The sequence below is a fragment of the Dasypus novemcinctus genome, chromosome 9 (assembly GCF_030445035.2).
Source record: "Dasypus novemcinctus isolate mDasNov1 chromosome 9, mDasNov1.1.hap2, whole genome shotgun sequence".
NCBI classification, from domain to species: Eukaryota; Metazoa; Chordata; class Mammalia; order Cingulata; family Dasypodidae; genus Dasypus; species Dasypus novemcinctus.
This window is the reverse complement of record NC_080681.1, coordinates 51195336-51219195: the sequence shown is the minus strand read 5'-3', so window position 1 is coordinate 51219195 and position 23860 is coordinate 51195336. Positions and strand designations below refer to the sequence as shown.

The 23860-nt window shown below is 37.4% G+C and overlaps 1 protein-coding gene across 1 annotated transcript in view; it reads right to left on the bottom strand.

Annotated features, from left to right (window-relative positions):
* Positions 1 to 531: 531 nt before the first annotated feature.
* Positions 532 to 23860, bottom strand: part of PIGK (phosphatidylinositol glycan anchor biosynthesis class K) — a 145264-nt gene continuing 121935 nt past the window's right edge. Inside the window, exon 11 of the mRNA XM_058303341.2 lies at positions 532 to 1973. Within this exon, the coding sequence (XP_058159324.1) occupies positions 1857 to 1973 (117 nt within the window). The 3' untranslated portion in view covers positions 532 to 1856. The remainder of the gene's footprint in view (positions 1974 to 23860) is intronic.

The window sequence follows — 23860 nt, the reverse complement described above, 5'->3', positions numbered from 1 at the left end:
AAAATTAATCCTATATAGTATACCCAGTATTATATTTCCCAGTTTTGTTTTAACTAGGTCACCTTTTATATCCTCTGAAAAAGAATACTTCTACTTTCCAGAAGTCTTTACCATCAGGACATGTTTCATTATGTTCAAACTAAATTACTTTGGCTCAAGAACAGTCATACTTCCTTTATCACCCTAAGTAGCTCCTCCCTGCCATAGTGCTCTAACCTTCTCATTCAAGTTTTTTGTCTCAGCACTACTATGATCAGGCTATTCAAATTTAAGTTTGCTCCCCGCCGCCCCCCTCCCCCCCACTGCTCCCTTTCTATGTTCAAAGGGATACTTCTCCATATAATCAGATAGAAATTTTCCTTCTTCACTTACATAGTGCACCAATAAAAATATTAATTAAAAGAAGAACCAGAGCTGGCAAAAGCTGCAATAACAATTGTTCTATTAGGTGATAAGTTAAACCTTTGCCTAGAAATTATGACCATTTTGTATGTAATTAAAGTACTACAAGAAAACAAATCCTAAGAAATATTAAGTTTAGGAGATTTTATTGTGGAGGAAGAGATGTCTTTTCAATGTTACTAGAATTATAGAACAATAAAACAGATTTTTGCAATGACTAAAAGATTAACATGCAAGTTCTTGGATAAAACAGGTAAACATATGAAGGCATCCCAAGACAACATGAATAGTGAACATTCAGTTTTTTTCCTCCTCATATGAAAACTTTTGAAAAGAAAGAACAGTATCTGGGGTTGATCACAAAGCACAATTTCAATACTATTTCTAGTTATGAGGAAGATGCAAAGATGTGTGGTAGGCTAAAAAAAAAAATCAGTGATGGAGATATGAGCTCTTTCATTGTCAAAGACCAGAAAGGAGACTTCAGGGTTATAATTACAAATGTCCCAAACAGTTCCTCCAAGTTATAGAATTGTTCTCAGGGAAAGTGTCAATCCAGCCAAAATAAAATAAAATAAAGTGCTTTTGACTATCTCTTTCAAGACAGAAACTGAAGAGGAGGGAAAAAATTCTAGAAGATCATGCTCAGAAATGGGGGAAAAAGGGTGAGAAGGTTGTTTCTCTTGAGTAGTTAATACGTCAAATTCCAAAATGTCTTAAATTTTCCAGATAAACTGAGCAAAAAAGGTCCTGAAAACTGTAAGTACCATAGATTACAGATCAGTTCTTTATACTTACTTTTTAATAAACCTGAAGATTCCACAAGTGACTGATGGTAAAATATTGACACATTAAAGAACCAAAGGAAAATCGGGAACACATGGTCCAAAAGCAGAATAGTGTTAATTGAACTACTATGCGGTCATCTATAATATGTTCTTAAAGAATACCTGAGGAGAGGGAAAAGGCTGGTAACACACTGTAAAACGAAAAAGGAGGCTACAAAATGGTATATTCTATATTGTCTCTATTTTGTAAAAAGAAAAAAAATTATGTACACAGGAAAAACTTGGGAGAGAATACAAAAAGATTTTAACAGAAGCTACTCTGGTAGTGAGAATTTAATGTCTTCACAGTTTTTTTTTTTTTTCTTTCCAAATGAACAAGGGATGAAGGGAAATTATTTTCAAATAGAATCAGTTTTTTTTTTTTACCTCTTTAACCCATTTTTGTCATAACACATAAAATGAAAAACGGAAACATATCTAGTGCCATGAAGCTACTGCATTATAATTTTCTTTAAATTAAAAAATCAATATATTTCACCCAAATTTATAGATTCCTTATATTTTTTGTCAATTCACACAAAAGCAATGATAGAAAAAAATATAATAATAACATAAATTTTTATCCAAGGTTGGAGTCTTCTGTGTAGTCTTCTTCATACATTGTATTTAGAAAATGAACTTCATATGCTTGATTCCATAAGTTTTAAAGAAAACCATGATAATGAGTGCCCACAATCCCAGAATAAAACCCCCAGGAGGATGCCAATCTTTGAGCTTCGGTTTCTGCAAAAAAGAAAAGAATATGTAAGAACCATATTAAGGACATTTACCTCATATGAAATTTTTACTATTGTTGCTATCCAAAGATATTCAATTTGGCTAAATGATCCCCCTTAAAACACAATCAGTGAAATATTTATATTTCATCAGTATTTGCTTTATTCGTTATTGAATTATTTACTATTTTTAAATGAAATTCTTGATTTCTTCTTCTGACTGTTCATACCTAGTGTATAAGAACACTACTGATTTTAGGGTGTTGCTCTTATAACCAAATTCATCCACTTTGCTGAATTCATTTATTAACTCTAGGAGTTTTGTTGTAGATTTTTTCAGGGTTTTCTGTATATAGGATCATGTTATTTTGCAGAATATATAAAACAAATCCCACAACTCAACAATAAAAAGACAACCCAATTTAAATATGGGCAAAAGACTTGACTAGGCATTTCTCCAAAAAAGATATGTGAATGGTCAAAAAACACATGGAAAGATGTCAATATCATTAGCTATTAAGAAATGCAACTCAAAACCAAAATGAGATTCCACTTCACACTAGAAAGGCTATTATTAAAAAATAAATAAATAACAAGTGCTGGAGAGGATGTGGAGAGATAGGAACACTCATTGATTGTTGGTGAGAATGTAAAATGGTATCGCTGCTGTGGAAACAGTTTGGAATTACTCTGAAGGTTAAGTATAGAATGACCATATGACCCAGCAATTTACTCAAAAGAATTGAAAGCAGGGACTTCAACAGATATTTGTTTGCCCATGTTCATAGTGGTATTATTCACAAATGCCAAAAGGTAGAAGCAATCCAAGTGTTCAACAACAAATGAATGGATAAGCAAGATGTGGTATATACCTACAATGTAATGTAACGCAGCCATGAAAAGATAAGCGGTTCTGATACATGCAACAAAAAGAATGAACCTTGAAAACATCATGTTAAGTGCATAAGCCAGGCACAAAAGGATAACTATTGTATGATTTAACTTATGAATAAATAGAATGAAGAAATTCATAGAATTAGAAATGAGAACATAGGTTATCAGGGACTGGGGAGGACTAGGGAATGGGGAGTTAAAACTTCATTGGTACAGAATTTCTGTTGGGAGTGATGAAAAAGTTGTGGGTAATGGATGATGGTGATGATAGCATAACATTTTGAATGTAGTTCACATCAATGAATTATAAATCTGAATATGGCTAAAGGGAGAAATTTTAGGCTATATATATGTACTAAATAGTTTTTTTAAAATGGAAAATAAGTTAATCCCTCCCTGGCACCCAAAGAACTGAAAGCAGGTACTTAAACACGTGTATTTGCACACTGATGTTTATAGGGACATTATTCATAATTTCACAAAAGATGGAAGTGACCCAAGTATCCATTAACAGATGAATGGATAAGCAAAATGTGGTATATCCATACAATGGAATATTATTCAGCCCGAATAAGGAATGAAGAGCTGATAAAGGAAATTTTAGATTATATATATGTTACAAGAATCAAAATTCTTAAAAAGCACTATAGGACTGTAATACACAAGCAGTGACCCCTAATGTAAATTATGGACTATAGTTAATAGTACAATTACAACATTTTTTCATCAATTGTATCAAAGCTACCACACTAATGCACTACCAGGGAAATTGTTAATAACAGGGAAACTGGGGAAGGTGGATAAGAGAAATACATATTTCCTGCATGATTTTGCTGTAAACTATAACTTCTCTAACAACAACAAAAAATTTAACAGCCCCCATTCTCCATCCTTCCTTGTGCCCATAACCTTTGTAATGTGGCTAAGTAGTTGATGCTCATCAAAAGATGGAGTCTTCAAATGTGGCCAGTCTCGAAGCCAAACTCAGCATGTAAATGCAATGCCTTCCCCCCAGCGTGGGACACGACACCCGGGGATGAGCCTCCCTGGCAACGAGGGACCACTATCAACTACCAACTGATGATGCAACTGGAAAATGACCTTATACGGAAGGTTCAATGCGGATCAGCAGAATATCCATGTCTACATAAAATACCATGACTTTAAAATGCTGTTTGACCTAAAGTAAGGGGGAAATGGAAAGGAGAAATGAGTTTATATGGCTACGAGTTTCTAAAAAAGAGTCTGGAGGCTGGCAGAAGGTTTGCCCTCATGCACAACTGAGCAGAGTCAGAGAGACAGATAAAGCAGATACAACCCCCAGATATTGGTTCCTTTGAGGGCTAAAGAGACCCATGGGAGTTATGGTCATGGCCGATGGGGTTAACTACCAGGGCAGATGGCCCCTCTTTGGAAATGGTGTTTATGTGTGATGAATCTGGACTCAGATGGGATCTCCCTTCATAAGACTTTCATGCTAATGTGCTGGAGGTGCAGTTAATGTTGGGGTTTAAGATATATTTAGGGGATTTGAATCTCTGGACTGACAATGTGATAGCCAGATCCTGAGCCTCAACAGACTCCAGCACCTACAATCTGATTTATTGGACTTACCACACTCAGCTAAGATGGAGGTGAAGGACAACCACCACACCATGGAGCCTAGAGTGATTACAACTGAAAATGGGAGGATTGCATCCAGCATCCAGGTGGAATCTGAGCCTCCTCTTGACATAAAGGTGCAATGGACACAACCAATCCAGTGTCCACATAGAAGAGGTGGCATTGGATTGGGAAAAGTGGACATAATGGACAAAGGGTATGGGGAAAGGCAGGAAGAGATGAGAGGTGGAGGCGTCTTCGGGACATGGAGCTGCCCTGGATGGTGCTTCAGAGGTAATCACCGGACATTGTAAATCCTCACAGGGCCTACATGATGGAATAGAGGAGAGTATGGGCCATGATGTGAACCAATGTATATGAGGTGCAGAGGTGCCCAAAGATGTACTTACCAAATCCAATGGATGTGTCATGATGATGGGAACGAGTGTTGTTGGGGGGGGGGGGGAGAGGGGGGGTGGGGGGGTGGGGTTGAATGGGACCTCACATATATATTTTTAATGTAATATTATTACAAAGTCAATAAAAAATAAAAAAATTAAAAAAAAAAAAAAAAAAAAAAAAAGATGGAGTCTTTTTCAAATCCTTTGAATTGGTTGGCCTCATGACATCTTTTGACTAACAGAATACAACATGAGTAACAATATCCCAGTTTTAGGCCAGCCTCAAGAGGCACTGCTTGCATCTGTGTTCTCTCAGATCACAGCTACCATTATGAGAAAAAGCCTAAGCTTGTCTTCTGGAGTACAAGACATTTTGTAGTAAATAGCTTACATGCCCTAGCCAAGAACCAGCCAACCAACCCTCAGAAGCAGAACAACATGACCAATTCAGAGTTGATCACAGGCTCATGGGGAGCCAAGCTGAACAGAAAAACTGCCCTGCTAACCCAGACTAAATTACCAATTGCAAAATTATGTTAATGTTTTAAGCCACAAAATTTTGGAGAATTTGTATGCAGCAAAAGTTAAGGAATATACCTATTGACTTGGCAATGTGGAAGGGAAAACACTGTTCATCATCCTAAGTAAGTAGAAAGAGTTTCTATTAACATATTTGTAGCTTCAGATTTCTGCAACAATGGTATAAATAAGAACAGGTAGAGGACATCTAATCACCCCCTTGTCTACCATTACACATGAACTTTGCTAGGGTAAGGGAGGATAGTCAAGACAATCTCCTCTCTTCCTCCACAAGTCCACAAAGTAGGGTTTTCCACAGTCACCTGTCTCGCTTGAATAGTATTCACCTCTGGACTGCTGTAGCTATCCAGTGAACATACCTGTCACACTGTCTTCCAGAAGTAGAGCTCAAGAATGTTCTCTTTCCTTACTATAAAGGTGATGCAGTGCTGTTCACTTCTAGCTCTCCCTTATAATCTTCCTGGAAAGAGATTGACCCCATCTGCCACGATGCTCGGAATTGCTCTCATGAAAGTGAAGTGGGGAAATAGACTAACTCACTTAGCCTCCCTCTAGCCTTCCTCTTTCATATATAGCCTTCCTCTTTATCATATCAGCAGTCTAGATATGATACCTAGTACCATTCTTTTTGAAATTTGCAAGTAGTATCAATCAGATGTCGACCCCTGGTAGAGAGACAAGCATGACCCAGGATCCCTATGAAGCAGGTTAGTAAAATGGGGAATTAATAGACGGATCTGGAACCTGGCAGAGTCCATGTGGACATCAGTAACTCCCAAGATGGCTGCTGGAAGACCCCCACCCCCAGGATTTTGCTGTTCAGAACAAAGACTTCTTCTGGAGGCAAAGAAAAGCTCTGGATGTTTCCTACGGACTTTATCATTGGGCCCTCACTAAGGGAATGATGGGTGGGGTAATCAATCAAAACAGCAAACAGCTGGAACCCCTCCCTGCCATTAGCAAAGGGGTAGAATAATTAACAGTTTAAAAGCCAGGAACAGGCTTGAGCATGCTCTTGCCCTGCTCTCTTGCCTCTGGACCCATTCCTGCCTTCTGCACGCCGCCATCGCCATTTTTCCTCTGACATGTGGCCACGCAAGTAAACTTGGGGATTTATAATCTATAATGGGAAACTGTAGCTTGTAAATCAGCCCTCTTTATCCCTTTTCACCCCCTTCCTCTCTACTTGAGACCCCTGCTCTGTTATTTTCTCCCATTTCTCTTCCCTCCTTACTTGAATAAATTACTGACCTCGGCATGCTCTTGAAATTAATTTCTGCAGCATAGCCAAGAACCTAGATAAAATCCAGTAATACCTATATACCATATCCATATAGATTTGCAAAGCAGTTCATCTAACCACGGATAATAAAAGTGATTTGTTTCAACTCTGATTTTAATTTTAACAGAAAGCTGACATAGTTTTTCTTTAACCATGAAAATAACTTATCTGTTGTAAGAATATCAACTATTAACATAGTTATTAGTTAATTTTACTTTGGAATTTGGGGCTAAATCCAGAGATAACTCCTAGGAAGGAGTAGCAAAATGGTAATTATGTGTAAACATTATGGTTAGATACATACAACCCCAAGAAAAGCAACAGAAAATAATTGATAGTAAAGAGACCATATTTTAGATAGATTAAAAAATCATAATCTTACAATATGCCAGTAAAAACACTCAGAAAATAGAATAGAAAAATAAATCATTAACAACAGCAATCAAAGATACAAAATACCTTTGATATTGATGGGTGTACTTTTGAACCTTGTTCCTGTGAAACTTAAACGTAACCTAGCAATATATATTGCCTATGAGTTCCCTCTTGAAAGCCTCCTTGTTGCTCAAATATGGCCTCTCTCTAAGCCAAACTCAGCATTATAAACACACTGTGTTCCCTCCCATCCCCCGGCATGGGACATGACTCCTGGAGATGAGCCTCCCTGGCACAGTGGGATTATTACCAAGTGCCAACTGGCAATGCATTTGGAAAAAAGACCTTGACCAAAAGGGGAAAATATTAAATACAAATGAGTTTTTATGAGATTTCAAAGTGAGTCAGGAGGTCATGCTTTGCACATCTCAGCAGGATCTCATTGACAGCCACAGTAAACAATGCCTCAAACATTGGGGTTCCTCGGGGTTCTCGAGACATCTAGACACTATGGGCAGGGCAGATAATCTCAGAAATTTGGCACCCTGTCAGTGGGACCTACTATGGAACATATGATCCCCAATGTAACACAGTTAGACTCATTTATAATTTCCCTACAAATGGCTCTCTGGCTCCTTTTATTTGAACCTATAATTAGCACTATACTCATTAAATATTTGTCCCAGAGACTTAAATCTTTGGTCTATTCTTATGCCAGTTGAACCCTGAATCTGGAGAGTTGTAACAACTACTCTGTAGCTCATTGGACTTGCCCAGGACAACAAAAGGATGATGACGAATGATGAACATGCCAAAAACAAAGAGGATCTACAAATGCAAGCAAGACAGTTCCATCTATTTGCCCCATGAGATCAAAGACCCCTCTGAATCAGAAACAGAGTGGACTAAATCCTCAAGATTGGGGGGTGGGGGTATATGGGGACCTCATATTTTGAATGTAACATTAGAAAAATAAAGACAAAAAAAATCCTCAGGATTGAACAATGAACAAGCGTAAGGAGGAAATGCAACTGTGGACTAAAGTAGACTTCTAGCAATGGAGGAACTTATATCATTGATATAAAGGGAGTGGCCACCAGAGGTTCTGAGAGGAGGGAGAGGGAAGAATTGGTGTAACATGGGGCATTTTTGGGACATTGGAATTGTTCTGCCGACACTGTAATGATTGATACAGGCCATTATACATTTTGTCAAAATTGTGTGGAGCTAAATCTGCTCTCCTGCCCTATTTTTCTGATGTAACAGTTATATAATCTAAAGCTTCTTTAAAAATAAATAAATAAATTAAATTAAATAACTAGGAATACCATAGTAGGAAGTGTAGGACAAGCAAACTATATTATTCTATAGACAGGAGTAAACCATCGAAAATATAAAAAAGGATATGATAAACCTATAAAATATTCTGGCACGAGAATAGAAAAATCATTAAAACAGAAGAGAGAGTAGGCAATCAGCCCAGAATCCAAGAATTTAATATACAGTAAAAGAGCTATCACAAATCAGAAGGCAAGGGAACATTATTATTAAGTGCTAGAACAATGAATTAGCATTTGAAAAAATTAAAGTTTGTTCCTGATATAACACTATAAACCAAAATATACTTTGCATAGTTTAGAATTAAATGTAAAACTAGGAAAAAAGATTAAAAATCATAAAAACAAATAAAAATAAGATATTAATAATTTTTCCTTTTTTAAAAATTAAACTAGTAAATGTTATTAAAGATGGTCAAATTTTGGGGAAAGCAGTTTGTTAACATGTTCAAAAGTCTTTTAGAATGTTCATACCTTCTTGTTCATTTATTATACTCCTAGGATCTACGTTAAAAAACACTCAGAAATGCTGACAAGATTTTGCACAAAAATTTTCTTCTTGGTATTATTTACATAATAAAAAATAACAAACAATCTATATAAACAATAATATGGAGAATATTGTGCATCCACATAATTAGTCATCCAAAATGTTTTCATTTATCCCAGAAATGCTAAGGAGGTTCAACATAAAAAAGTCAATGTAACCCACAACATTAATAGAATGAAGGAAAAAAAAAAAACCATGATCACCTCAATTGATACAAAAAGCATGTGACAAAATCCAACACTCTTTCATGATAAAAACACTATGAAAAATGGGAATAGAAGGGAACTTCCTCAACATGTTAAAGGACATTTATGAAAAACCCACATCATACTACAGCAAAACCTGAAAGCTTTCCTCCTAAGACCAGGAACAAGACAAAGATGCCACTTTCAACACTACTCTTTGATATTTTAATGATATTGATATTTGAAGTTCTAGCCAGAGCAAGTAGGCAAGAAAAAAAATAAAAGGCATCCAAACTGGAAATGAAGTAGTAAAACGATCTCTATCTGCAAGTGACAAGAAACTTTAAATACAAAATACAATCGATTTCACAAGAAAACTAGTAAAGCGAATAGACAAATTCAGCTGAGTGACAGGTTACAAAGTTAACACACAAAAGTCAGTTGTATTTCTATACACCAGCAAAGAATATTATGGAACAGAAATTTTTAAAAAAAATTCCATTCACAATAGTTCCTAAAAGAATAAAATACCTAGGAATAAATTTAATCAAGGAGCTGAAGGACTTGTACATTGAAAGCTATAAAGTACTGCTGAAAAAAAATTAAAGTAGACCTCAATAAATGGCAAGGCAGCCCATGTTTATGGATTGGGAAACTTAACATTATTATGCTGTCAGTGCTACCCAAAAGCAACCTACAGATTCAGTACAATCCCCACGAAAATTCTAGCAGCTCTTTTTGCAGAAATGGAAAAGCTGACCCTCATATTCATATGGAGTTGTAAAGGGTCCCAAACAGGCAAATCAATCTTGAAAAAGAACAAAGCTGGTCTTACACTTCTTAATGTCCATACTTACAACAGTACAGTACAGTAATTAAAATAGAGTAGTAGTGGCATAAATATAGACACAGATCAAAGGAATAGATTTGAGTCCAGAAATGAACGTGGTCATACAAAACTATGACCAACTGAAATACACATTTTTTTTATTTTTTATTTTTTATTTTTTTTTATTGACTTTGTAATAATATTACATTAAAAATATATATGTGAGGTCCCATTCAACCCCACCCCCCCACCCTCCCTCTCCCCCCCCCAACAACACTCGTTCCCATCATCATGACACATCCATTGGATTTGGTAAGTACATCTTTGGGCACCTCTGCACCTCATAGACAATGGTTCACATCATGGCCCATACTCTCCTCCATTCCATCCAATGGGCCCTGTGAGGATTTACAATGTCCGGTGATTACCTCTGAAGCACCATCCAGGGCAGCTCCATGTCCCAAAGACGCCTCCACCTCTCATCTCTTCCTGCCTTTCCCCATACCCATCGTCCACCATGTCCACTTTTCCCAATCCAATGCCACCTCTTCTATATGGACATTGGATTGGTTGTGTCCATTGCACCTCTATGTCAAGAGGAGGCTCAGATTCCACATGGATGCTGGATGCAATCCTCCCATTTTCAGTTGTAATCACTCTAGGCTCCATGGTGTGGTGGTTGTCCTTCTTCAGCTCCATCTTAGCTGAGTGTGGTAAGTCCAATAGATCAGATTGTAGGTGCTGGAGTCTGTTGAGGCTCAGGACCTGGCTATCACATTGTCAGTCCAGAGATTCAAATCCCCTAAATATATCTTAAACCCCAACATTAACTGCACCTCCAGCACATTAGCATGAAAGTCTTATGAAGGGAGATCCCATTTGAGTCCAGATTCATCACACATAAACACCATTTCCAAAGAGGGGCCATCTGCCCTGGTGGTTAACCCCATCGGCCATGACCATAACTCCCATGGGTCTCTTTAGCCCTCAAAGGAACCAATATCTGGGGGTTGTATCTGCTTTATCTGTCTCTCTGACTCTGCTCAGTTGTGCATGAGGGCAATCCTTCTGCCAGCCTCCAGACTCTTTTTTAGAAACTCGTAGCCATATAAACTCATTTCTCCTTTCCATTTCCCCCTTACTTTAGGTCAAACAGCATTTTAAAGTCATGGTATTTTATGTAGACATGGATATTCTGCTGATCCGCATTGAACCTTCCATATAAGGTCATTTTCCAGTTGCATCATCAGTTGGTAGTTGATAGTGGTCCCTCGTTGCCAGGGAGGCTCATCCCCGGGTGTCATGTCCCACGCTGGGGGGAAGGCATTGCATTTACATGCTGAGTTTGGCTTCGAGACTGGCCACATTTGAGTAACATGAAGGCTGACAGGAGGAAATTCCCAGGCACAATGTTGCTCTAGGCCTTGTTCTTATTTTAGGTTTATCAGCTCACAAGCATAGTCATTAGCATCGGGGGCTCACTGTTGAACCCTCACTCCCTCCCGGTCCCCGCCACTGTACCTGGGAGACTGTCGCTGCTCCCCTAGGGACCACGACAGAGCACCACTGGCCAGGAACCCAGTACCCCCCTGCTGTGGTTTTTAATTGTTGCCACTATGAGTATATCCAAACATTACCATGCACCCTGGACATATGTTCTGTACAGCTCCCTGTCAGCCATATATCACCTGTCATTGGTATCCCATACCAGTATCCGTCCACTGCCATTGTTGAAACACTCTGTGATCCAGAACTCCCCGAAATTTGAAGCCCAATATAATGTCATGGTCCCTTACTAGGGAATGGCATATAGTGATGGGTTTAAAGGATAGATAAAGAACTTGGATAAAGTTAGATAAAGAGCTTAGATAAAGAATGTTGACTTGAAAAAATTCCACATCCTATCTTTTTCTTTTTTTTTTTTTTCCCCCCCTAATTATTCAGCTTTTCTTCACAGGAGTCCTAGACCACAGCAATGTATATATATAATATACAGCACTCCCACACATCCACCAGAAAACCTTTTCCCTTCCACAGTGATACTCTTACGCCCTATTCATATCATATTTACTTAAAGTGATGTACAGAGTCTGAGACATTAGCTTTCTAACAAGGTGACATCTGTGCTTACATTATGGTGCATACTTTAGGATAGACAGTTCTTTACATTTTTAGTTATCCTATGTTTTACATTATGGTTTACATTATCAGTCTGTCATCTCCTATATATTATGGTGTAATATTGCATGTTTTATATCCATCCTTGTGTACTCTCAAGAAACTCCTCTCTTACCCCCCATTTACTTTCGTTCCACACATTTAACGTCCATTTTCCCTTCCACCTTGGTGCCCACAGTGACAGCCAACCTCCGTTTCCTGAGGAGCCACTTCCAGAGATAGATGGAATAGTGTTCAGGGCCTAACTTGCTCAATTGCCCCAATGCGCTGGGAGCCACCCTTTCTCTCGAGGGATACAGTTCCCTCTATTTGATGGCATTAGTCCTCCCCAGGATGTGGGTCCACCCCCACTCTCACTACTTGGGTTTCTACCCCATGGTGTCACCCACTCTGGCAGAATGAGCATTTAGACATTCCCCAGGAGCCCGTCCTGCATCAGACCCTCCCCTCCGAGCATTCTAAACAGGTAACCCTCTTTATTATATTTTGATATGATTTTCTCGGCATTTTACTCTCCACCAACACCTGACCCTCTCCTGTGTTCGTATGCTACCCCTCCCTCACCCCACTTTTGGGCAACGTTACCCATCCGTCCCTCCCCAGCCACCCTCAAACCCGCAAAGCCCCAACCAAAGGCACCCCCTTGCCCCCCTTTTATCTCTTCTTTGTGTTCATACTTACCACCATCTCGTCTTAAATTCCACCCCTGCAGACATCGGCTCATATCCTTCCTCCACCCTCCGATTTCCTGTAAGCCTATCGTTCAGTCTCTTGCTATCTAGGGCAGCTTGTTTATTTCATATCATTGAGGTCATGTAGTATTTGTCCTTCAATGTCTGGGTTACTTCACTCAACATAAGGTTCTCAAGATTCATCCATGTTATCACATGTGTTTGTAGTGTGTTTGTTCTTACAGCCGAGTAGTATTCCATTGTGTGTATATACCACATTTTATTGATCCACTCATCTGTTGATGGGCATTTGGGTTGATTCCAACTTTTGGCAATAGTGAACAATGCTGCTATGAACATTGGTGTACATATATCGGTTTGTGTCCTTGTTTTCAGTTCTGCTGGGTATATACCCAGCAGTGGTATTGCTGGGTCATATGGCAAATCTATGGCTAGTTTTTTGAGAAACCGCCATACTGTCCTCCAGAATGGTTGGATCCTTCTGCATTCCCACCAGCAGTGGATGAGTGTTCCCCTTCCTTCACATCCTCTCCAGCACTTGTATTCTTCTGTTTTTTTCATAGCTGCCAATCTTATGGGTGTAAGATGGTATCTCATTGTAGTTTTGATTTGCATTTCCCTGATAGCTAGAGATTTGGAACATTTTTTCATGTGCTTTCTTGCCATTTGTATTTCTTCTTCGGAGAAGTGTCTGCTTAAGTCTTTTTCCCATTTTTTAAATGGGTTGTTTATCTTTTTATTTTCAAGATATAGGAGTTCTTTATATATGCAAGTTATAAGTTTCTAATCAGATATATGATTGCCAAATATTTTCTCCCACTGTGTGGGCTCCCTTTTTACTTTCTTGACAAACTCCTTTGAGGTGCAGAAGGCTTTAATTTTGAGGAAGTCCCATTTATCTATTAGTTCTTTTGCTGCTCGTGCTTTTGGTGAGATATTCATAAATCCATTTCCTATTACAAGGTCCTGTAGATGTTTCCCTACACTGCTTTCTAAGGTTTTTATGGTCTTGGCTCTTATATTTAGGTCTTTGATCCATCTTGAGTTGATCTTTGTATAAGGTGTGAGATGGTAATCCTCTTTCATTCTTCTACATATGGCTATCCAGTTCTCCAGACACCATTTGTTGAATAGGCCACTCTCTCCCAGTTGAGAGGGTTTGGTGGCTTTATCGAATATTATGTGGTTGTATATGTGAGGTTCTATATCAGAGCTTTCAATTTGATTCCATTGGTCTATGTGTCTCTCCTTATGCCAATACCATGCTGTTTTCACCACCGTAGCTTTATAGTATGTTTTGAAGTCAGGTAGTGTGATTCCTCCAATTTCATTTTTCTTTTTCAGTATGTCTTTGGCTATTCGGGGTCTTTCCTTTCCAAATAAATTTCATAGTTAGTTTTTCTAGTTCCTTAAAGAAGGCTGCGTTGATTTTTATTGGGATTGCATTGAATGTGTAGATCAGTTTTGGTAGGATAGACATCTTAATAATGTTCAGTCTTCCTATCCATGAACAAGGAATAGTCTTCCATTTATTTAGGTCTTCTTTGATTTCCTTGAACAATCTTGTATAGTTCTTGTGTATAAGTTCTTCACCTCTTTAGTTAAATTTATTCCTAAGTATTTGATTTTTTTATTTACTATTGTGAATGGTATTTGTTTCTTGATTTCCTCCTGATCTTGCCCATTATTGGTGTACAGAAATGCTACTGATTTTTGCGCATTGATCTTATAACCTGCGACTTTACTAAACTCATTTATGAGTTCTAGAATCTTCGTTGTAGATCTCTCAGGGTTTTCTATGTATAGGATCATGTCATCTGCAAATAATGAAATTTTGACTTCTTCCTTTCCAATTTGAATGCCTTTTATTTCTGGTTCTTGCCTCAGTGCTCGAGCAAGTACTTCTAAGACAATGTTAAATAGGAGCGGAGACAGTGGGCATCCTTGTCTTGTTCCTGAGTTTAGAGGGAAGGAGTCTAGGATTTCTCCATTGTAAACAATATTGGCTTTAGGTTTTTCATATATACTCTTTATCATGTTCAAAAAATTCCCTTGTATTCCAATCTTTTGGAGTGTTTTTATCAAGAAAGGGTGCTGTATTTTGTCAAATGCTTTTTCTGCATCAATAGATATAATCATGTGATTTTTTTCCTTCAATCTGTTTATATGGTGTATTACATTGATTGATTTTCTTATGTTGAACCATCCTTGCATACCTGGGATGAATCCCACTTGGTCGTGGTGTATAATACGTTTAATGTGTTGTTGAATATGATTAGCAAGTATTTTGTTAAGTATTTTTGCGTCTAGGTTCATTAGAGAAATTGGTCTGTAATTTTCCTTTCTTGTGATGTCTTTGTTTGGCTTTGGTACTAGGGTAATGTTGGCATCATAGAAGGAGTTGGGTAATGTTCTTTCTGTTTCGATGTTTTGGAATAGTTTCAGCAGGATTGGTGTCAGTTCTTTCCGGAATGTTTTGTAGAATTCACCTGTGAAGCCATCTGGCCCTGGGCTCTTCTTAGTTGGGAGATTTTTAATAACTGATTCTATCTCTCTGCTTGTGATTGGTTTGTTAAGATCATCAATTTCTTCTTTTGTCAATATGGGCTGCTTATGTGTTTCTAGGAATTTGTCCATTTCCTCTAGATTGTCATTTTTGTTGGAATATACAATAATTTTAATGTTTTGGACAGACACTTATAATTTAATAATAAGGAAATAAAAGCAAGATGCAAATTGAATATGAAATAGGATCTTTATTTCCATAACAATACTCAAAGAAGAAAAATATACTAAAGTTTTAACAGTGTTTCTCTGGGAGAAGTAGGATTATGGGTGGCTTTTAATCTCTTCTCTATACTTTTGATAATATGTTTTCTACAATGAGCATGTATTTCTTTAATAATATTTTGGGAGGGAAAGGTGTATGCAGGGAAAACTTATATTAAAAGACTCTACCTAAAAATAGTTTGGCAGTAACTCAAGAAACTGAATATAGAACCGCTGTATGATCCAGCAGTCTGTTACTAGGAATATATTCAGAACTAAGGCAAGGACGCAAACTGATAGATGCACAATGATGTTTGTAGCAGCATTATTCACAAGTGCTAAAACATAGAACTAGCCCAATGTACATGAACTGATGAATGGATAAACAAAATAAGGAATATACATACAATGGAAAGTATTCAGCTACAAGAAAAAATGAAATCAGTATGCATATGACAACATGGATCTATCTTGAGGACTTTATGTTGAGTGAAATAAGCAAGAGACAAAAGGAAAAATATTGTACAGTCTCACTAATATGAACTAAATACAAGGAGTAAATTTACAGAGGTAAACTTTAGAGTATAGGTTACTAGGAGATAGACTGTAGGTTGAGAATGGGAGATGATGCGTAATGTATGTAGAATTTTTAATTACGTTTATCATAAAAATGTAGAAATGAATAGATTGATGGTTAACACATTATAGTGAGTACGACTATATGCTGATTTATAAATGTGATTGTGGCCGAAAGGGGAAGTCTGTGGATGTAAACGTCAATTGAAAGGAAGCTAGAGAATATTCTAAGGACTGTATAACATAGTGAGTTAATTAGTGGATGAAAATTGTGGTTAATAGTATAAATATAAGAATGTCCTTTTGAAAATGTTAAGAACATGGTGCTCCTTAGGAATATTATAAGTAATGTAACTTAAGAACAACTGTTAACAGTAATACTGAAATATATTTGCAGCAATGTCAAAGAAAATATAATATCAATTTTAAGGGACAGCAGTGGAGGGGTTATTAAGGGGGTATGGGAATTTTCCTTCTGGAGTAATGAAAACATTCTAAAATTGAGGTGATGATAGCACAACTATGTGATGAAAATCAGCACCACTGAGTGTACACTTTGAACTGATTGTACAAAGCACTGGACTGTATAATACAGGAAACCAGCGGTGGAAGATGGACTGTGGTTAAGTGGAAAAATATGAGAATATTCTCTCATGAGCTATAATAAACATATAATGCTAATACAGGGTGTTAATAATTGGATGGGTTGGAGGAAAACACACCAAATGTAAGATATGGGTTATAGTTAGTAGTAACATTTTGGTGATGTTCTTCATAGTTGTAACAAATGTTTCACAACAACTCAAGGTGGTGGTGGTGGTGGGATGTTGTTTGGGAGCCCTGTATGATGATATGCATGTTTGTTTTGTAAGTTCACAACTTCTACTATGCACTTACTGTTATGTATGTTCATGTATGAATGATACACGTCAAAAAAAATTTTATTTAAAAAAAAAAGACTCCACCTAGGAAAATCGTTATATATTCACTATTTCTAAATTAGGAGATGTACTACAATGATGTTTAGTACTTGATATCCTTCTTTAAGAAAAAGTAACATGAAGCATAAATAGCATGACAGCAACATAATATAATAATATGCTTTTTCAGTATGTAGGTAATGATATTGCTGCTGTATAACAATAATGCTATTTTTAAAACAACTAGAGGCAACATTTAGACATTCTACACTGACTTTACGTACAATCAAATGACAGATTGTTATAATTATTGCATTTTGTAGTACAGTTGCATCTAAGGTAAGTTTGTATTTTCTGTATATCTTGTAATTTAATTTGTGACCATCTTAGAGCTTCTCTTAAAATGACTGATTTTATGTTGTTAAGGAACTCTTAACTGCTATTAATTACATCCTTAAAAAAAAACTTGCATAGTAACATCTATAATCAAAGGTGAAAAGCACACATAAAACACTTCAATGTGTCATGAGCAAACACTTGAAAGCTTAAGGGCTGCCTATTATTGAAATGCCTAATATTTCAAATAAAAAAGATAGGTAGCTAAGCAACACTGCACTTCCAATTGTGAACAGTATTCTGTCTCTTCATGTTGCTAGGACAACATTACTATACAACATCAAAATAGTTAAAAGAGCATAAATCTAAATTTTTAAATTAAGTATAAAGAAGCTGAGGATTTTCAAAATTGTACTTGTTTATTAGGAAGCAAATGGAAAATTTCCAAGATTTCAAAGGAATTCTTTTTTTTATAATAAGCATAATCTAATATTTAAGTTAAAGTATATTTTAAAGAAGAAAAAAATTACGAAACATATTTACCAAGGATACAGTTATAATATTATAATTCGCTTAGAAAATAGCTGTTCGTTTTCAACTATTTAATCAGTGATAGATTATAAATATTGTCAGTTTACATCATTTATGTAAAATATAATTTCTACTCTTTAAATTATATTAGCAGTATAAATCAAACAGGCAGAATTTTAAGATAGCCCCCAAGATTCCCTTTCTCTGGTGTGGATGCCCTGTATAATCCCTTCTATTTTGAATTGAATTGTGTCCTCCAAAAAGATATGTTGAAGTCCTATCTAATCCTCAGATTGTATATTTGGAAATAGGTCGCTACAGATGGAATTAGGCAAAGGAAAATGAGATCATACTATTAATCCACACATATTAGTCCAATATGACTGGTACCCTTATAAGAAGAGGATATATTTGGACACAGAGGGAAAAATGCCATAGATGACTGAGGCACAGAAGCTGTGAATGCCAGCAAGCCACTACCAGATGTCAGGAAGAGACATGGAACACACTATACTCTGCAAATTTAAGAGGAAGCATGGCCGTGATGGCAACTTGATCTTGGACTTCCAGATTCCAGAACTGAAAGCAATTATTTTCTGTTGTTTTAAGCCAACTGAGTTTGGTATACTTTGTCATGGCAGACACCTTCTTGAGTGTAGACAGGGCCTGTTAATATGATGGAATATCATTCCTCCCGTGATTAGGTTACATTATATGGTGAAGGTCAGGGATTCTGCAGATGAGTTGACTTCCAGTTAATCAAAAGGATGATTACTACAGGGGGGTTGGACCAAATCAAATAATCCCTTTAAAAGAGGGTCTAGAGATCAGAGACAGAAGTCTGAGAGATTGGAAGCAGAGACAATCTTCTTTAGATCTGAATGCTAGGAAAGTCATAGACACACCTGGCAGCCATCTTCCAGCCCTCCTCTGCTACTTCCTCCACCCACCAACCTTCTCTATTGTGTCTAGATGTTGTGATATGTTTCCATAGCCCTGGGAAGATGTTGGATCTAATGGAATGGTCTTACCCTACCTTCAGTCTGGGAACAAGCCAGAGTGGGAACTCTGCACAAAGGTTGCTTAAAGCATGCTTTTTGTTCAGTGGCAGGGCCCCCTCCCCCTGGAGTATATAAATACCCAGCCTTTGGGCAGCACAGATTTGTGTCACACCTCCAACACCAAGTGGGTCATGCTGGGCCATCATCTACCAATCCTGACTTGAGCAGTTGGTGGAATCTCTTCTCCCTCTCTTGGAAAGTGTGCTGTGTAATAAAGCAGTAATTTGCTGAAAGTTTCTCTTGTGCTAAGCCAATGCACTATACAGCAACTCACTCCATACGGGAGGAATCAAACTTCCATTTTGTAGAAGAATATGACAGGGAAAGGGCAGGCAGCCTCTGAGAGCTGAGAGTCTCAGTCCTACACCTACAAGGAACTGAATTCTGCCAAAAACCAGAAAACTTTAAAGAGGACCCCAAGGCTCAGATGAGATTACAGCCCTGGATAATACCTTGATTAAAGCCTTGTGAGACTTTGAGCAGAGGACTGTGTCAGGACTCCTGACCCATGGAAAATGTGAGATAATAAGTGGGTATTATTTTAAGTTGCTAAATTTTTGGCAATTTGCTACATGGTAATAGAAAACTAATTCACAAACAAAACTGGATGAGTAAACTATAGATTAATAGTAAATGAAACTATTCATTATATCTGACATCTGTCCCTTGGATGGAATAATAACTTTGTTTAAAAAAAACAGAAGTAAATAGAATGGAATATTCTAGTGTAATCTTTTTCCCACTCTTTCATGCCTATTCATTCCATATGACTCAGTTCAAATATCACCTTCCTGATGAAGCCTGTCATCATAGCCCAGTAAGAATGAATTTCTTCGCAGGATACCAATAATATTTGGTTTATATCTCAAACTAAAGTTATTTTTTGGGTGTGATCCTACCACATTTTGATCTCTTTGTGATACCTTTTTTTTTTTTAAAGACTTATTTTCCTCCCTTCTCCCTTCCCTCTTCCCCTCCTCCCGCCCTGCTGTTTTTGCTGTCTATGTTGTCTTCTCTTCTCATTTTCTCTCCTCAAAGATTCACCGGGATTCAATCTTAGAGACCCCTGATGTGGAGAGAGGTTCCCTGTCAACTGTGCCACCTCAGTTCCTGGTTTCTGCTGTGCTTCACCTTGACTCTCCCCTTGTCTCTCTTTTGATATGTCATTATCTTGCTGCGTGACTCATTTGCATGGGCAATGGCTCACCACGCAGGTGCTTGCACTCACCCCGCGGGCACTCATGCAGGCACTGGCTGGCCCACATGGGCAGGCTTTCTCTTCTTTTTCACCAGGAGGATCCAGGGATTGAACCCGGGTCCTCCCATATGGTAGGCAGAGAAGCTCTATCACTTGAGCCACATTCACTTCCCTCTTTGTAATATCTTATCAATTTGTGAACCTCATCAGGGTCTCATAAGCTTTGAATATACCAGCATAATCAATTTGTCTGATTATGTATTATTTTCCTCTTGAAAAGAACAAATCAAAAGTGTCCAAATAGAAATAACCAATATTAAAGACTAATAGAACTTAAATTGCAGGTTTCAAGATAATCTCAGAATTAATAGAACAGGTAAACAAAAATCAGTAAGAACATAAAATACTTGAACATTATCAACCAACTTGATATAATTGATATTTCTTTTACTCCATCCATTGATAAGAGAATACAAATTCTTTACAAGTGCACATGTAGCGTTCACCAAGAGAGGCCAAATTCTGCCTTATAACATAAGTCTCAATAAATTTTAAAGAACTGAAATCACACAGAGGATGTCTTTTGCCACAGTGGAATTAAACTAGAAATCAGTGACAGAAAAGAGACCCAGAAAATCCCCCCCAAATACTTGGAAATTAAATAACACACTCCTAAATAACCCCTGAGTCAAAGAAGAAATTACAGGGCAAATTAGAAAATATTTTTAATTGAATGAAAATGAAAATGCAAACATTTCAGAATATGTGTCATGTAAATAAAATAATGCTTCATGGGATATATATAGCCTTAAATACTTATATTAGAAAAGAGTTCAAAAATCAATGATCTAAGATTCTATCTGAAGAATCTAGAAAAAGAAGAGCAAATGAAACCCAAAGCAGAAGGAAGAAAACAAAAAGATAGACAGTGAAATCCCTAAAAGAGAAAAAAAAGAAAAATTGATAACTAAAACCTACTTCTTTAAAAAGTCAATAAAATTGATAAATTTCTGGCAAAACTGATTAAGAAAAAAAGAAGACAAGAAGAATGAAAGAGGAGATGTCACTGCTGATAATACAGACATTAAAAGACTAATAGGATATAAAAATAACTTATAGCAATAAATTTAACAATTATGCAATGAAAGATTCTAACTACCATCTTATCCAATTTCAAACCCAAGTAGTAAAAAAGACTCATATTTCTTTATAGTCTTACCAAAAGGTTCTACATTCCTTATGGGCGTGGAAAGGAGGAGAGACACAGTCTAGAAAGAAGAAAGGGATCTGCATTCCCGGTCTAAAACAAAAGGGATCCATACTAGTCAACACCCAGAAAGAACTCAAGGGAGTGACACAGAAAGTAACCAAAAGTTGCTTTTGTAGTTAATAATGTCTGACATTTTTTATTGTTTATCATATGCTATGCATTATTCTAAGAATTCTCAATACACTAATAAATTTGCTTTTGAAGTAATAGCATTACCCAGATTTACAGATGAAATTAACAATTCTTATGACTTCATACCCATAGTCTAATTTAATCCTTACAACAGCATTGTGATGTAATTATTACCTTATTTTAAATATGAAAACACTAAATGAATAAACTGACTATTCACACACTAGGAGCTTTAGTAAGTGATTTTGCAAGGATTGAAACATTGTTTAGTTGGATTTCAAAATGTGAGTTCTTAATCACTATTAAACTGCAGAATTCTTTTGTGGTAATGTATCCAGGCTTCTCTTCTACCTGGCAACTCCCTTAATCTCATAGAGATGATGGGTTTTATCTATGGAGCTATTAAATAAGCACAAGAGTAGCAAACTACAGAGCATATATTGGATAGAGTTGGTGTTATGATTTGGGGGGATGAACTGGAACTGGGACATAAAGGTTTGGTACATATGTCAACCTGGGAAGAGGTTAAGTGGTTACGAGGCCTCATGCTTAGAGACATTGGCTGTCCTACAGTGTGCAGCTCTCCTGGCTATTGAAGGTCAAGAAGCATAGTTTCTATGAAGGCATATGTAATTGTGTCAATCTCTATTTTATACTGGCACAGCTGCCTAGAGTGGAAAGGTCTTTGCCACAATATGCAATTTTGATAATTCTAAGCAAGATATATTCCCATACATATATGCCCCTAATTTATATTTTACAGATAACTGGTTATCTTAAAAACTACCAGAATTAACATTTTTGTTGGGGGGGGAGGGTAAGAAGGGGGAGGAGAGTAATCCTTGTAACATTTATTTCCAGGTAGGAAAGGATATTTAAGTGCATAATAACAGATATAAAGATACTATCTCATCATGTTCAGCATCTTTAAAATGTAAAAATCCAATGTAAAAAAAAAAAACTATGTGAGAAATGTAAGTAAAACATGCTTTCCTAGTAGCTGACAGATGTTTTCAAAATTCAGAAATTCTATTTTGAAAGGAGAGAACAAGAATCACTTTGCTCTGTGTGGTTCACTGAACTATGTACCCCAATTTAGACATGTTTTTTAAAGATTTATTTTATATTTTTATTTCTCCCCACCCCCTCGCTGTTTGCACTTGCTGTATGCTGTGTCTTTAGGAGGCACTGGGAACTGAACCTGATACCTCCGATGTGCAAGGGAGGCACCTAATTGCTTGAGTCACCTCTGTTCCCTGCTTTGATGTGTCTTTCACCATGTTTTTTCTTCTTCTGTCTCTTGTTGCGTCAGTTTGCTGTGCCTGCTCAACACATCAGGTCACTGTTTTGCAAGTTTTCTTTAGAAGGAACCAGGAACATCTGCTCCCAGCTTTGCTGTGTCTCTTATTATGTTTTTCTTCTTGTGGCTCTAGTTGCATCATCTTGTTGTGTCAGCTTGCTGTACCTGCCCATCATGCCAGCTGGGTGTCTTTAGGAGACACCAGAAACTGAAGCACAGTCCTCCCATGTGGTAGGTGGGAGCTCAGTTGCCTGAGCCACATTCACTTTCCTAGACATATTCTCTTTTTTTTTTAAGATTTATTTTATTTTCCTCCCTTCCCCTCCCCTTACCCCCACTCTCACCCTATTGTTTTTAGTGTCTGTATCCATTCACTGTGTGATCATCTGTATCTATTTCTCTTTTTGGTCTTCTCATTTTTTCTCCTCTAGGATTCACCAGGATTCAATCCTGGGAACTTCTGATGTGCAGTTTCCCTGTCAGCTGTGCCTCCTCAGTTCCTGGTCTCTGCTGCACTTCACCTTGACCCTACCCTTTGTCTCTCTTTTGTTGCGTCATCATGTTGTTGCATGACTCACTTGTGTGGGCACTGGCTCACCTTGCAGGAACTCTTGCTATGCAGGCACTGGCTTGCTGTGCAGGCACTAGCTCACCACGTGGGCACTAGCTCACCCCACAGGTATGCTTTCTCTTCTTCTTTTTCACCAGGAGGCTTTAGGGATCGAACCCAGGTCCTCCCATATGGTAGGCAGAAACCCTATCACTTGAGCCACATCAGCATCCCCCAAGACATGTTCTTAATCATCATTCCTATGGATGTGAACTCATGTAAATAGGACTGCTGAATATGTTACTTTCAGTTAAGGAGTGGCAAACTGAACCAGGTTGGGGCTTATTCTGAATTATTGGAGTCTTTATAAAAGAGAAAGCCACTGG